The sequence below is a fragment of the Bos indicus x Bos taurus genome, chromosome 10 (assembly GCF_003369695.1).
Source record: "Bos indicus x Bos taurus breed Angus x Brahman F1 hybrid chromosome 10, Bos_hybrid_MaternalHap_v2.0, whole genome shotgun sequence".
NCBI lineage: Eukaryota > Metazoa > Chordata > Mammalia > Artiodactyla > Bovidae > Bos > Bos indicus x Bos taurus.
In genome coordinates this window covers 31,984,157-32,001,442 of record NC_040085.1, presented here as the reverse complement: position 1 = coordinate 32,001,442, position 17,286 = coordinate 31,984,157, and the positions used below count along the sequence as shown (strand labels likewise).

At 38.9% G+C, this 17,286-nt stretch overlaps 1 protein-coding gene across 6 annotated transcripts in view; it reads left to right on the top strand.

Moving 5' to 3' along the window:
* Nucleotides 1-16,571, top strand: part of TTBK2 (tau tubulin kinase 2) — a 134,631-nt gene extending 118,060 nt beyond the window's left edge. For all 6 annotated transcript variants that reach the window (XM_027553664.1, XM_027553663.1, XM_027553662.1 and 3 more), the window contains 2 exons: nt 5,962-7,232; nt 9,739-16,571. In XM_027553664.1, the coding sequence (XP_027409465.1) occupies nt 5,962-7,232; nt 9,739-10,201 (1,734 nt within the window). In that variant the 3' untranslated portion in view covers nt 10,202-16,571. The remainder of the gene's footprint in view (nt 1-5,961; nt 7,233-9,738) is intronic.
* Nucleotides 16,572-17,286: the final 715 nt, after the last annotated feature.

Genomic DNA, 17,286 nt, shown 5'->3' with positions numbered 1-17,286 from the left:
GTCCATGGGATTTTCCAGGCAAGAGTATTGGAGTGGGGTGCCATTGCCTTCTCATAATACCACCTATATGTTACCTATTTCTATGTAACAAAGTACCCCAAATTTAGCTCAGTTGTGTCTGACCCTTTGCAACTCCATGGACTGTAGCACTCCAGGTTCTTCTGTCCATGGAATTTTCCAGGCGAGAATACTGTTTAAACAGTAGTTGTTATTTCACACTTTTTCTGAGGGTTGGGAGTACAGGTCTGTTACTCTGTTAGGTCTGGCTCAGGGTTTTTCATGAGGTTGCTACCAAGCTCTTAGACAGGAAAATCATCTATGGTTTGACTGGGCTGGGAAGATCCACTTCCAAGGCCATCCACGTAGCTGTTTGCAGGCCTCAGTTCCTCACTGAGTGTTGGCCAGAGGCTTCAGTTCTTCAGCACTCAGGCTTTCCATACTTAACATGGCAGCTGGCTTTTTCAGTGAGTGAGGAGAGAGAGACAGAGATGGGGGAGGCTTGGTGGTAGAGAGAACACCCTCCACCAAGGTAGAAGCCACACTGTCTTTTATAACCTAATCTCAGAAGGGGCAATCATCTTGCTGCCATATTCTATTAGTCACACAGACCAACCTTTCCTTATATCAGGGGACTGTAATATACTGAAGAACTTTACTCATTGACTTTTTTCTCAGACGTTGAGAAGAAGAAAGAAGGGGTTGGGGGTGTAAAATAATGCACAGGGAGGGAGCAGGACAAGAAGAGTCACATAATATTTTTGTAATCTGTCTGTCTGTCAGCATCTATTAAGAGGATTACTCTTGACTGTGTTACAGGAATTACTAATACCAGTACTAGGAGATTCAGGTCAGCAGTTGATTACATTGCCTTAATTCTGTTCTTTTCAGTCCTTCAATTTATTAAGTGTCTGCTAAGTTCCAGGTTTTATGCTATAGCTTAGGGATAAACAATTGGAGAAGGCAATGGCACCCCACTCCAGTACTCTTGCCTGGAGAACTCCATGGACGCAGGAGCCTGGTAGGCTGCAGTCCATGATTGTGGTGGAGCCGTGTACACAAATGACGATATAGATAAATCTGCCTAGGACAGGAGCGTGCAATGTTGGGTGTTTTAATTGTCTCTTATTTTCTGATTTTATTTACCATTGTTGTATGATCACTATGTTGCATCTGACTATTTGCGACCCTATGGACTGCAGCACACCAGGCTTCCCTGAGTGTCTCCCAGAGTTTGTTCAAACTTCTGTCCACTGAGTCAGTGATACCATCCAAGCATCTCATCCTCTGTTGCCCTGTTCTCCTCTTGCCCTCAGTCTTTCCCAGAATCAGGGTCTTTACCACGGTGAAGATACATTACTTTCAAAAACAAGAGAGCTTTGAAGGATACATTTGCTGGAAGGAGATGCAGGGGTATCAAGCAAAGATCGCAGAGTGTACAAAGGCACAGAGGCTTGAAACACCAAAATTCAGAGTATTTAAATAAGTAAGCCAGAATGGTAGGGCAAAGGAAGGAAGCTGAAGATGAGCTGCACAAGTAAGGTGATAAAGGATGTTGGCCTGCCCTGCTGAGGTATATGGGTTGCAGGACAGGAAACTGCCAGGTTTGAGTGAGGGGAGTAACATGGTCTTTGCGAGCCATGTAGAGAGAATGGCTGGGGCAGCAGCCAGTGAGGAGGCTTTGCAAATAGGAGGGCTTGCATTGTGAATTGTGAAAATCTCAATGAAGACGTGAGAGATGGTTCGGTCATGCAGCTTACCTGAAATAGTAGCTTCGTGTGACTTTTCCAGTGTCCACTGAATATTTGGAGCCCTTGTACACCTAGAGTGACTATATTAAAGCTCACAGAGTTACTCAGAGTTTCCACTGAAAAGTGAATGAGCCATGTAATATGTTGATAGATGTAGACTTTAATAGTATGGAAAGGTAAAAACTTTTTGGATTGATTGCCACCTGGTTGATTGCTTACCAGGTGGCTCTAGTGGTAAAGAACTGCCAATGCAGGAGACATAAGAGATACAGGTTCAGGCCCTCGGTCGGGAAGATCCCCTGGAGGAGGACATGGCAGCCAACTCCAGTATTCTTACCTGGAGAATCCCATGGACAGAGGAGCCTGGTGGGCTACAGTCCATGGGGTTGCAGAGTCAGACAGAGTTGAAATGGAGTTTGTGGGAGTTGAATGCATGTGCATTAACTAGGGAGTAACTAAGTGTCCTCTGACTATGGATTTCTATTTTTGATCTGGAAATTTGGATCATTATAAGTACAGAAAAATTTTGTTTCTATGAGTTTACATCTCTAGAACTATTTATATGTGTGTGTATATATATATATATATACACACACACACATATATATACACATGATACATTATATGTATTATATGTATATAACTATATTATATATATATATATATACACACACACATATATATGATAGTGTAATTTAATCTATGAACAGTCAGAAAAGACTAAAGACTGGTTGGACCAATTTGGGGAGTAAAAAAAGCCCATTTGTGAATTGTTCAAATGAAAGATTGGACTGTCACTTAGGAGACTTCATGGAAGGAGCCCAGGCATCCAGTGTTGATTTACTCATATGTTCAACCTTTACTGAGCATCTGCTGTGTGTCCGGTACAGTGCTAGGGGTCAAGAATTCAAAGCCCAGTGAGTCTCCTCACTATTTAAGTATGATAGATGAGGTGATAGAAACCTATAGGTTGTGGAAGTTGGGGAGGGTTGGACTCTATTTATCCTGAAAGTGTCTTCCAATGACACTTTCAGGGGCTTAAAAACTATTAAATCCTGTAGCCATGTGTGTGATACATAATTATAGGCCAGCCAAGAAATACTTATTTCAGTCTGTCTTTTCTGGGACTTCTAAAAAAACTTTTACTCATAGTTTTTGGCACTTGTGTAAAGTATTATATATAAAGATGCTTTAAAGAAAAGAAGTCTACAGTGAGATTTGAATAGCCCAAAGAAATTTGAATGGTTAAAATTTAATTTCTTTGATAGACCTGGAATTTGTTCCTATAACTCAGTTATTCTTCCTATAGTAGGAACCCATAAATTACTACCTCTGTCTCTTCTAAATTATTTGTTAGGAAAACAATAAAATATAGATATTTCGTATATACCACATTGCTTTCATTTGGAAGAGAGACTATTTGGTATGGATGTTGAATTTACCACAGTTTTTATTATCTTAATAGCATTACTATCCTTGAATGAGAGGAAAGGAAAAGGATAATTTGTAAGTTAAAGTGCAAAGAGTTGATTTGCAGTTTGTCTCTTGCTGTGTGGCCAGTTCTAAACATCAGGTAACTGTAAAATAATGAGGCTACTTTATCTGAACTAAAAAGTAGTGAGACTGATACTAGTCACACTCAGGACTAGGCATTAATAAAAATAAGAAAATATGAAAGAAATGGAAAAGACTGAGGTCATTTTCTAGTTTTGTAGAAAGGTGTATTGATACAATTAAAGAACAGAAGAAAGGAAATGTTTGAATTCATGCCTTAATGAAATGTTTGTGAATTAGAGAAGTAAACCTTAAAAGAGACATATGGCTTACTGGCAGATCGTTAATTTAGCCTGTTTGTAGAATGTCCTGAGTATAGGAATTGCTTTTGTCTCTTTATAGTCTAATGTTAAGGAAGCTGTTTTCATCTATACTTAGAATTAGCTTTCTTTATTTCTGCCTGCGGCTATTGATCTTTGGTTTTGCTCATCTTAATGTTTTGTGGATTTTTTGGTTTTATTTTTCAGACTCAGTTTCCAAGACTTCATTTAAGAGTGTGTAGCACAAGTCAGTAGGCTTTCCCTTTGAAAGAAGGACTTTCAAAATCCTAGAATCCTGTCCCTGACGTTTTTTTTTTTTTACTGTTTTTCTTCATTTGTGAAATTTGTGTTAGTAGAAGTACTCAATTAAAATACCAAGCAGGTATGAAATGGAATCAGTAAAAATGATTTTAGGAATATTTTATAAATTAAAGTGCTATATAAATATTATATGACAGTAATTTATGCAGTTTATCATAATTGCCCAGAATCTTTACAAGAAAATTAATTCTTCTGTCTGGTGGTTCATATATCTTTTCTGTGTACAAGATTATCACCTCTTTTGTCGCACCACACATATATATACATATGTCCTGAATTCAGATGAATTAAGCTCAGAAGTACATTGATTCCCTAACTTCAATCCTAGAAGACCAATGGAATGTTACTTTTGTAAATAATGCTGATTTCATTTTGGCTAATGTACTTGAAATTACATATAATAATGAAAAGACTTGGTTTATTTTGAATGTAAATATAGTCATCTCCCTAGTTATTTGGTATTTAATACCATTTCATATCTGCTTTTCTTATCACCATCACTCTCGGGTCTTAAAAAGTAATTTTGAAGAGTAACTATAAATTTTAGTTTCAAAATCATTTTTAAAAATATTAGCAATTTGCTATCTGCCTCTAGTGTAATGAAAGAGAGGTGCAGTGTAAGGTGACTTCTGAAGGGCGACAGCACCAACAGCGCTTGCTGCCTCTTTCCCAAGGTCATTGCAGGTGTGGGCTTATCATGAGAATTCATGTCTGAACTCAGCCTGTCTTGATTAATCAACCTGACAGAGCCTAGCAGGACACTGTTTCCATTTAGGAGCTATTCAGGCCATTAGTAAGGTGTTTTCTCCCTGGGCTGGGCTTAGGGCAAGCTTTGCACGTTCTTAAACCTAACAGTATTCCTGACACACAGAGAAACAGATCTAAACAACTCATCTGACTCCGGCCAAATGGATTTCTTAAGTGTCATTGGACTAGAGGTGGGGTCTAAGTGAAATCTCTCATGACAGCTCCAAATTCATTTCACTTTGATTTCAGAGCAATTTCCTTCATTTTATTAGAGCTTAATGGGCTTCATTAAATGATCTGAATTACTTTCTCAAAAAGGTTTTTTTCTTACCAGTTTATGTAGTTGACATTCTCTGCCTCCTTACACATTTTAATAAATGTGAAGATGTAGGTGTCCTTAAGAAAGGACATTCTTACTAAATATTGAAACTTATTCATATAGAATTGAAATGATGGATGGTAGAATTTCATTTATCATAAACTTGACCTTAAGAAAAATTAAATAAGATACAAAATATTAGTAACATCTTCATGTTTGCTTATAGGAAAATATCAGTAATATTGATTGGCAGAATTTATGGGTACAATAAATGCATGTAAATTTGGAGTTTTTCAACTTAAAATAATTTTTCCCTGTGATCCTGTATCTGGATTCTGGCAGGAAATAGCTGGGACACTCAAAGGGACTTGGAGAAAATTTAATGAATTTTCTGAAAATTTAATGAAAGGACCTTTTTACAGATGTGTGGGTAGAGTTTGAGAGAGCCAACGGAAACAGAAATAGAGGGAGCTATTCAGTTTTCTGAGTCCTGAAAGAGAAGGAAGAGGGCAGTTAGCAGAACCTAGAAAGAGTCATATCTATAGGAGAGGGGGCCCTATAAAAGAAGCAGTGGCCAGGAGTGTTAGAATGTACCACCAAAGCTGCAGTCCCTCAGGAGGAAGCCAGGAGAAGAAACATCCAGATCTTTCTCTCCTCCAGTTCTCTGATCCTCTGTTGGTGCTGCCCATTGGGCAAACACAACCAGAAATCAGAAGACAAGGGAGCCTGGGCAGTGCAGGCACTAGAAATCACTCTTCAGAGCACAGAGCAGGCTGAAGAAAAGGCAGAGATGAGCTTAGAGGAAGGCTGCTCTGCACAGTTTCCGAGCAGGGGAGCATGACTACCATGCATTTGTATTCAGAATTATTTACCTGAAGCATGAGTTGGGCAAATGCAGTTGGGATCTGTGTTCCTCTTAGAAAAATTAGAATTTGAGCTGTCAGATCTCAACTCATGGATCATTTATAATTCCACATGATTGCATTTAACTTTTGTTCTCCTCTATCTCCAGATTACAATTCCAAGACCTTCCGTGGCATCTACACAGTCAACTTCAGGAAGTTTTCATTATGGTCAGCAGCCAGAAAAGAAAGACCTTCATACCATTGAGCCCACTGTGGAACTTTACTCTCCAAGGGAGAACTTCTCTGGCTTGGTCGTGATAGAGGGCGAACCTCCTAGTGGAGGAAGCAGAACAGACTTGGGGCTTCAGATAGATCATATTGGTCATGACATGTTACCCAATATTAGAGAGTATGACAGATCCCAAGACGTGGGACCAAAAGACCTTCCTGACCATAACAGACTGGCTATGAGAGAATTTGAGGGCCTCCCTAGGGGATTGGAAGAGAAAAGCATTGCTTTAGGGTCAGATAATGAAGATGAGAAATTAAGTAAAGGGCAGCATTATATTGAGATCTCCCCTCTCCCAGGAGACTTGGTAACAATGGAAAGGGATCACTCAGCTACTACTGAACCTCTTGATGTGACAAAGATGCAGACTTTTAGTGTGGTGCCAAATCAAGACAAAAATCATGAGATAATGAAGCTTCTGGCAGTTGGATCTTCAGAAGTATCTCCACGAGTTATTGACCCATATGTTGAAGAGCAGATAGGCCAGGTGGCAGCAATGCAAAAAAGTAAGATATCTGAGGATGACATCAAGGGTGAAGACTTGCCCAATCATTCTGGAGACCTCTCTACTTTTTTGCACCAAGAGGGTAAGAGAGAGAAAATTGCCCCTAGAAAAGGAGAGCTATTTAATCCTGTTTCAGAGAGTGAACACTGTCCCCCATCCCGGAAGGATGTGGTTAGGTCATCCTTTGTAACTAGACACAGCCGAATCCCTGTTCTAGCACAAGAGATAGACTCAACTTTTGACTCATCCTCTCCAGTCTCTGCAAAAGAAAAGCTCCTCCAAAAGAAAGCTTGCCAGCCAGACCTCGTCAAGCTCCTGGTGGAGAAAAGGCAACTCAGGTCTCTCCTTGGGGACCTCTCAAGTGCCTCTGATAAACTGCTAGAGGAGAGATTAGCCACTGTTCCTGCTCCCTTTTCCGAGGAGGAAGTCTTCACCCCCTTTTCCAGACTGGCTGCAGACTCACACCTGAGCAGGTCAGCCGAAGACAACTTTCTGGCACCCATCATCTCCCAGTCCAGAAAGAGCAAAATTCCAAGACCAGTTTCATGGGTCAACACAGATCAAGTCAATAGCTCAACTCCATCTCAGTTCTTGCCTCGGCCACCACCCGGAAAACCACCCATGAGGCCTGGAGTAGAAGCCAGGTAATGCTGTGTCCTCTCCTTTGTTAAGTGTGCAGCATGATTTCTGTGTCTGCTTGATTATGTCAAAGGTTTCATTTCTTCATTGCCTGCTTCTGATCACCTACTTCCCTCCCTGTCTTTCCCAAGCCATACAGCACAGTGTAGTTGAAGTGTTCAGTTTGATTTCAGTTAATTCTTAGCTCTTCCACTTTCTAGTAGTACGAACCCAAATTTCCTTATCTGAAAGATGGGTAAAACATTTGCTTAATTGTTTTGGGAGGAGGAAATCTGGTAGCATATGTCAAGAACTTTTATTAGCATGTGACAAAGCTTCTCTTCCCCAGTCCATTTTAACAAGATAGTTGGTAATTTTCTAGTTTTGTCTAATCGGAATCCCGTTACAACAGATGTCATTATGATGTCAAGTTCTAGGGAAGAATACTTGTCTATAATTTGATGAATGGATCCTGGTAACAGTTATATTTACCTGATGATAATGAATTAAATAAAATCCTATAGGGAGTTTCCCTACATCTGATGATATATACAACCATACATAATAAAGATATTGCCTTAATATTTACTGTATGGTATGCTTGTTTATTGAAATATTCTTATTTGTAGTTGACCAGGGAGTGATTTTATTTTGAAGAGGGGAAAATAATTGGGAAGTAAGAAACCAATTAAGAGTACTTTCCTTGGAGCCATTACTCACTTTTCACAAAGTAGAATGGTCTAAACCCTTGGAGAAGAAAGTGAAAGGATAGTCTTTTAACAAAAGCAAAGTGAACATCAAAATAAATTTACATGAAAATTATAGCCTGTTTTAGATAACACAATAGGCCTCCATCTGTTACAAAGATTTCTGAAGTATATTAAAGTGAGGTTCTATCTGTATCATTACTCAGCAGAAGTTGTTATCCTTTCCTAAAGTAAGTTCAGTTTTGACTTGCCTTAGGGTTTCTTTCGGGTTCGAAGGTAAACATTGGACTTGAAATGACCATGGAACTAAACTTGAACAGGAAAAACGCTGATGAATAAACAGCAGTCATTTAGCTGAGACATTTTAAAAAGATGATTCCATGAACAGTATTCACACATCCCCCGCTTCTCTTTTGCTCGGTGTCTATGCTTAATAGAGATAGTATATCTATGGCTTAAGCTCTTTGGACTGCAGCTCAAGACCAAATCTTAATTATCATCTACTATTTAGAACTTTGCATCTGCCTTAGAAGTAAGAACTTCGTAACTTGATAACAAAGCCAAACATGTGGCATTGTGTCAGATACTACACAGCTGACCAGCCTGAAACTCAGGGAATTCAGTGGGAACTCAGCTTTCCCACACAGGTCCTGGCACAGAGGCATTGTCTTACTCCATTCTTCTAGTTTTACTATAAGATCCATGAAGTTAGGCTTAACCAGAATGAATTCCCGTCATTTGTCAGTATAGGTAGATGATGGGGAAGAAAGAGGAGAGAAAATTTAGAGGGGAAAAAAAAAAAAAAAACAGTAACTTGTTCTGACCCACGATGGTGATGTGGCTATACATGTCCCCTGCATCCTGAGGTGCCAGTACAAGTTGGAAGTTTTTCTTCTGGTTCCTTCTGTAAGGAGTGGCATGTCAGCAGTTTGAGGTTTAAATTCTTATACTGAATGGATTTTAGATAGGCCAAGACAGAAAGACATTTAGGGAAGAGGAGACACTGCTATTCATATGAATATTTTCTATATTTGGAATTCTGGGCCCAAGCTTGGTTGCCAGTAAGAGAGGCAGTCAGTCCCCAAACCCAGCTCTCCTGAATCACAGGCTATTGTGAGGGGCAGAAACTGAGGCCCAGAGAAACCAGTGACTACTCTTTTCTTTTGGAAATTATTAAAGAAGTTGAAATATATTTTTATCTGCAGTTCCTGCTGCTGGTGAGTACAGTTGGTGTTGAAGGCATATTGTAGAGTTTAATGTTTGCATAAGTGCATGTAGAATCCCTGTCCTAGAAGCCTAAATAAAATAGTTTACTCTCTCTCATGTGCTAACATGCTAGAGACATTTCATGAAGTGAATCCTGAAATGGGAAGAGCTAACGTGCTCTAAGAGGAAGGGGACCAACAGCATGTAGTGCTTCTGGATGGCCGACATCAGTTCAGTCCTTTACGGCGCTTGACTGCTCAGTAACCTTGTGAGATAGATGATATTCGCATTCAAAGCTGGGAGAGCTTAAGTAACTTGTCCAGGGTTATACAGCTGATACATGGAAGAGTAACTCTGCGTCCTCTGTTTCCTGATTTGGACTCACATCATACATATTACATATTGGAGAAGGAAATGGCAACCCACTCCAGTATTCTTGCCTGGAGAATCCCATGGACAAAGGAGCCTGGTGGGCTACCGTCCATGGGGTCACAAAGAGTCGGACACGACTGAGCGATTAACACACACACACATACATATTATGACTGGGGACATTGTGACTTTCTAGTCTCAACTGAAGTGAATTAAAATGAAACTAATTATTCTCTGTTCTTTTAAGGCTCCGCAGATATAAAGTCCTAGGGAGTAGCAATTCTGACTCAGACCTTTTCTCCCGCCTGGCCCAAATTCTTCAAAATGGATCTCAGAAGCCCCGGAGCACTACGCAGTGCAAGAGTCCAGGAACCCCTCACAATCCAAAAACACCACCCAAGAGTCCAGTTGTCCCTCGCAGGAGTCCCAGTGCCTCTCCTCGAAGCTCTTCCTTGCCTCGCACATCCAGTTCCTCACCATCTCGGGCTGGACGGCCCCACCATGACCAGAGGAGTTCATCCCCACATCTGGGGAGAAGCAAGTCACCTCCCAGCCACTCGGGATCTTCCTCCTCCAGGAGGTCCTGCCAACAGGAGCATTGCAAACCCAGCAAGAATGGCCTGAAAGGATCCGGCAGCTTCCACCACCACTCAGCCAGCACTAAAGCCCCCCCAGGGAAGAGTAAGTCAGCCAGTAAACTCAGCAGATAGGAGCTGGGCCGCAGCCCTCTGAAAGGTGTGCGATCTTCCTCCTAAATCTGATGCATGTGTGTCCCTGTACTGTCTATTTAAAAAAGAAAAAAATCAGTGTTGATCTTCTCTCACAAAAGAAAGTAACATGATAAATTATTTATAAGAAGATACAAATATAAGAAATTACCTAAGGCAGGCAGCAAGCAGATCAGGAATCAGTGTCTTTGCATAGGAAGGGGCCATCCAGCAAAATTGAAGGGGGTGAAACTGGTTAAATGAGCTCTCAGTTTTTAGATGCCTTCCAAACAGAAATGTTGAAGGTAGGTGGTAGATTGGAATTTTAAGGGGTATGGCCTGCTTTTTTTTAAGGCTCTACTCAAAGATCATATAGTAAAAGTGAAACTTCTAGTATTTGCTTTCCAAACTTCCCAACCTTGGAGAGTCAGATTTTAAGTCCAGCATGAAGAGTATGTGAGAAGTGTGTGCTGGGGAGCCAGTGCTTGGATACATGGGCTGGTGAGTTTATCTAATGTATTGAGAGTTCACACCCTGACTTTGCGTCATTCCTAGTACCCTCCTTGGATTTCACAGTTTTTAAAGTTAGTGTTTGCACCTGATCCAGTCTCTCTTATTTTAACACATTCTAATATGCTTTTAGCAGCACATGCTAAGAATTTAAAATCCAATTATTTTTAACCTCCTAATATTTATCTTTGGAGCAACAGTTCTTAGTATATTTTTATTGTGAAAAATAACTGTTGAAACTTAGGTAAAGGAAGGAAAAGTCTAAATAGAACTACTTTGCAGGCTTTAGTGCTTTAGGGAGAGGGACAGAGTATAGAGTAATACTCTCTGAGATAGAAGAACCCTCTCCCCTCTGTTAGTTTCCTCCTTGTGGAAGGAAAACTGACCAGAGTAGCAGACCTTGCTTCCTTAAATATTCTAGGTACCAGCTCTTTCTACTGTTAACCTCCAAGACAATACAGGAAAGTACATCGCTGTGGAATGTGACTTTGTGCTTTTAGAGCTTTAGAAAGAAACATAGGAAGAAATTAGGTACGATGAGGCTTAAAATTATCAAACTTTGTATTTTATATGTTTAGCCAATAAGGAATGAGTACCTGAGGAAATAAATTTAGGGTCAGTATTTATCTTTTAAGGTTTTATTACCTGCTTCTCCTGTGTTTTAGTTTGAATATTTGGGCTTCTTGACCTGATTTACACGTAATCTTAATTTATAAAGCTGTAAGGAGGATCATATTTGTTCTGATCTCACTCTTTGCTAAGAGGAATCAATCAAAGTTAAATTAGACTAGATTTTTTAAATGAGCTCTTTTATACTTTGTAGTTTTTGTGTTGTAAAGACCTCATTAAGGTCAGGTAAATTGGTCTGCTTGCTGTTGAAATCTGCCTTCTAGCAAACATCTGTGCTTTTGCTTTGACCTTGTGTTTGCTGCCAAACCTAATATGGTTGAATTGGAAAACAGAAAAAGAAAGATATTTCCTCACCAGGTGAACATACTCTAATGCTGCATCAAAGCTGCCCTGAAGCTGCACTGACTGAACTTTTCTTGTTCTCTTTATCTGTGTCGAGCTTTTTGAAAAAAACAAACAAAAAACTCAAAACACTATTGAGGCATATATGGTCTCCCATAAGAAATGTAGCATAATGTGGCATCTTAATTTCTCTCCAGTTTCAAGACTACAGAGGAATGCAGTAGATAAGACATATTTGCTGTTTAACTAAAGCAACTGTAATATTGGAAGACCAATCCTTCTGTATTATATTGTATAATAGTTGCTAAAACACTACTTGCATGTCTTCATGGTAAATTATATAAATATTTATAAATATATAGAGAAACATATGCTTATATAAACTCATTCTTTCTCATTCTCCATTTGTAATTTCAAGATCACAGATGGTGAGATTACTTTTTATTGTGTGCCTCGTGTACACTTGGGCCTTGCCTATCTTCATTTCTGAAAATCTGTCCTTGGCATGTGACACTTCAGATCCTTTTTGCCTTCCTTGTATATAGTGCAAAGGTTGGCAGTCTTTAACAGGCCAAGATAGGTTATTTAATTTTCATTTTTAAAAAATTTTAATAGGGGAAAAAGTACTAGAACAGCTTGTAATACTGATTCAGAGGTTTGTCATGTTAATCACATAATTCTCTCCTATGGTTAGAGTGGATAACCTGGGTTGATAATCATGGGTCTACTATAAATAGATTTTTTTTTTAATCTCTTAAAAAATTACCATTCTGCTTTCCTCTTTTCATCTCACTTTGTCAGGGGCAGGGTGGAGGTAAGAAGTAATCTGTAATTAAGAAATTATCTTGTTTTTCCTGTTGTATTAGCAAAATTGTGCTAAAAGTAGCCAGCTTTAAATCCTGACCCCTCTAATCAGAAATGTGCTTGTGGTAACTATTTGAAAAACTGATGAGGCTGCAAACAGTATGAAGTATGCTATTTCACTTCTTACGGGCACGTCTCTGCTAGTTAAACCTGATAGTGATGACAACATGGCAGCTGAATGTTTTCTCTCTCTCTTGAGTCCTTCCGTTTTTCTCCCAACTTTTCCACTGTGTTGCCCCTTTTTCTAAATGGCACTGACAAACTCAAGATCCAGAGAGAAAACTTTGCTGTGTAAGAATGTTTTATTTTGCACATAGAGAAAAAGAGTTAACCAAAGATATTTCTGCTTGGATACTTTCAAAAAAGATTAATTATATCTCATGTACTAATATATCCACTTAAAAGGACTGTCTTGTATAGAGATTTACTCTGCTTTTTAAAAAAAAAAAAAAAAAAAACCTCTATGGTTTTAGATGTCTTGGGCCAAAAAGAGAAGTTGGCAGCCCTGAGCAAAGCACTTTTGGCACAAGGGTTTTTGTTTTTATTTCTGTATGATACAGAAAATGAATTGGGTTTTGTTGTTATTGTTCTTTTTAAATTTATTATTTTTTTTAGTGGTGGCATATTTCACACTTCAGTGACATAGGTCATCCAAGTAATTCTGAAACAGTTTGGTTATTCTAAAATGAGGGACTTGGCTATTCTTTAAAGTCAAGCCAAACTATATTAAGAGTAGTATGGGGAAAAAGTTAAAATTACCTTTTGAAAACCAAGTGCCTCCTAGATTCTCCTATCACAACAAAATGGTTAGTTACCTTGTCACACTTGCCCTTACCCTCCCTTGTCCAGTCTCTGGAATTACTTGGGTGGAGCAGAAGATGAAATTAGCCATAGCTCAGTCTCTTTAGGTAGCTTACTCCTAAATTATGCTGCCAAATCTCCAGGGTGTATAGATTGTTTGAAATATTAAAATTCCACACAGCAGTCTTTTGCACAGCTTAAAGGCATTTAACTCTAACGTATAGTGAACAAAGAATGAAAATTGGGTCATAGCAAATTTAACTGTAAAGCACAGATTATAAACACGCTTGAATGGTGAGTCTTAAATAGACACTGTTACTCTCAGCTGTGGTGTGCAAGCCGGCCTTGCTGACAGCAGCATAGTTACATTCTGGTTTTTAAGTTGCATGTTGTGAAGTGAAACTTATTTTTTAAGTTGCCAAGTTAATCAAGTCCTAAATAACTAGCAAAATGGTAATTGAGACCCACTGTTGCCATTATCCACTCTGTATTTGCTTTTGAAACACTAAACAAATCTCAGCTGCTTACGAATCCAGTGGACTAGGGTGCAGTGTCTCTCTGTGTCACTCTTAGCCACTACAGGAACTTGAGGTTCTTCTGTAATCATCAGAGATTCCTTCCAGGCCACAGATTTTTATGTGAATGTTTCTATGGTTATATTTAATTGACAAAGGAAAATGTTGGTGCATGTTTTATAAACCCAGACACAGATAGTTAAAACCATAACTAGTTTTTATATATCCAATAGCTTTGAATTAAAAACAGATGCTTCTTCCCTCAAGAGCAGAGGATTCTTTGTTCTAGGAACTACATTCTTAATCTAACATTAGAATTGGTGATAGGAGAAAAAGGATCTAGAATTCAGAATTTAGTGGCTTAAGGGAAAAATGCATCTTACTTTGGCTACTTGAAAACACATTTATTTGTAGATAAGTCTAGATTTAGCCTTGAAGGTCAGAATTTTCACATTTTAAAACTTTTTCATTCCTGATATTAAAGCGTGACATATGTCAGGGAACTATTTCTTTTGTCATGTTTATGTGTTTTGGAATGAAGTTGTATGCATTCATTGTTTTAAAATCTGCCCATTTCTGTTTATATGTATTTACCACACATGTGTTGGGACTTTGCCTAAAGGAGAGAGATTTCAGCACCTGTATCACTGAGGAGATAGAATGGTTGATGACAACTGTGTTTAATTTTCTTGAGTTTGGTACTATAGACAGTTGTTTGCAGAACATCATCTGTGTTCTAACAAAGTATTCAGGATTAAGGCATGTAACCACTGTGGTAGTCCTCACATGTCAATATTTACCCAAGTTCAGGAATCACAGGTGCATATTTAGACCTTAACTTAGAGATGGGAACAAGAGGCAGTTCTAATCCACAGACATACAGAAAGAGTAGTTCATGGGAAACCCCAGGTGGTTGTTAGGACGTCCCACTTCATCCAGTGGGATGAACTCTGGTATAGAATTCAAGGATGTGGGAGTAGTGTGGAAACATATCATTGGATATTCTCCAGAGTTTGGCTGTCTCTCTGGAATCATGAGAAATTTAAGCCAGTTAGACTCAGGATACTGCAGAATCTCTTGCCAGCACTGCTAGGGAGAACTGCAGGCAATAAATGGGGAATTCATATAGTTCTTAGGTAACTCCAGCAAATGGGACAAGGATCCCCCTATTGATTTAAAGGGAAATTTGGATGCTACACACCTCAAATTCTTGAAATTATATTCTTGACCCATCAGTATATTTTCTAGTTCAGTTGTGGTTATCTGTTCCAAATTTTAAAACTAACATAAGCTTGATGTTTAATTACTTCCCTTAAGCAGATCCAAGAATCAGAGTATGTGACAAGATCAAAGTCACCTTGACCTGATCCACAATCTTAAAACACTAAAGAGCCAAGTAAAAACCTTTACTCAGTAATGATTTGATGATTATTTCCATAGATTTTGCTGGATTCTTGGTCTTAAGGAGACATGTAAAGGAGGTGAAGCCTTTTTCTTCATTGCCCTGTGAAACTTTAACAGGATCTGCCTCTTTAATTGAAGTGACAGTATGGATGCTCTGGGTCAGGGATTCTGGGTTCCTTGACTGAGAGAATGGGATTCCATGAGGCAGACCTTTGAGCCCATGTGACTATAGAACTTGCTGACATAATTTTACACACTAATGATAGGAAATTTTCTCTTTCTTTTCAGTAGTTTAATATTGTTTCATGTTGTGTACATAAGTGTTCACTCACCAAGTTAAAAACACTGGGTAAATCTAATTTTTATATAGACTACCCCTGCCATATATTCCTCCCCCCCCACCCCTTAAAATATACAGTTCAAATCCTTAAAAATTCCTATATGGAACTTCAGCATCCCTGGGGTCTGTCTGGGTGTTCTTCTCATCCACAAGGGATAAACAAACCTACCAGAGTATATTTTAGGGATCAACACAGGGAAGGGAAAGCCCTTGGGATTTTTTTCTTTTTAAACTATTCATCAGTTAGATAAATTAGTTCACTAATTCAGAAATACAAATAGAGGAAGCTAAAGGAAATACAACGTGTACCACTGGGGCTCTGAAATTGGATTGTGTGAACTTGTGAACTGAGTAACGAAAAAAACAGATGACCCAGGCTCACGCTTCCTCACTGCTCATGCACAGTTCCTGGTTCCCCTCCTGACTCCTTTCCTAAAATAACCAAGTGCTGATGTCATTGGGTCATTTACTTACAAGTTTACAGCTTTTAGGAAAAAAGAGAGAGTTGAGAAGCACCTAATTTTGAATTAGATGTAAATCTTGAAAGTTTCTAACTACTGGCATCTTTTAAATCAGATGGAACCACAAACCAGAAGAATTCACTCATCGAGTAAGACAAGTTAGAGTAATTTAACAGTTCCATAGTTTTCTCCCTTTTTTCTCTTCATGAAATCACTGATGAGAAACTGCTCTTTGAAATACCTCCAAAGGTATTGTATTGTATCCCTTTCCCCTCCAAGCAGCCCTCTTTATGCATTTTTGCTCAGGCAACCAAGGACATAGAGTATTGGCAGAAACATGAGTGCTTTTGTATAGGCCATCTGTACATAAAAGTGTAATTATTTATTTAATTTTCCCATTTGTATCATATTAAAGCTTTGTACAGTGTTTTAAGTTCTGTTTTAAAATTATTTTGTATTTTATTTTTATAATCTAGTAATAAAATATTCATTCCGCATGCAAACTCTAGTTCTATTTGTGTGATGGTTTGGATTTCAGAGGTGAGAAATATTTTTCTAATTTAAAGGTTATTGAATGCACCGGAGGTCACAGGATCAACAGGGAGCAGAAAGTGTTCTATAAATGCAGTACCACATCCAGAAGTGACCTAGAAAAAGAAGCGCTGGAATAGAAACTAGGTATTCAATTTCCCCTGCAGACAACAACCAGGGTTCAGAGATGTGAGGAGAGGGTTCCCCATGTAATAAAACTGAAAGTGTTAAAAGCTCTGTTTCAACCCATCATTGTATCGCTGTTGGGAGGTATTTTTCCCTTCTCTGCAGGAAACGTCCCTGTATCACTGGAGTGATTTCTGCTTTCCAGCATCCCCTCTTTTTCCTTGTCCTTTGAACCAAGGGACCTCTCAGGAGGCTTTCATGCGGGCACTGCTTCACCCTTCCTGATTTGGTTTGGCCTGAAATATTAGTGCCATTTGTTTTTCTCAGCCCGGTTTCCCTTTCTTGAGTTCTCAGTGAGCAGCAACATCCAAAGAGGTGATTCTCGTATTTTTTGAAATAAAAAAAATTAAGAAATAACAAGCTACCAGAAACTAATCATATGTATGCCTATTAATAACTGCAAAGTAGCTGAACTATTAACCTTGTGTAACGTATAAGGGATAATAAAGACGGCGATTCTGTGTGCAGGGTGGCGGCACTTTTAAGGGTTGTGGGCTGAGGATC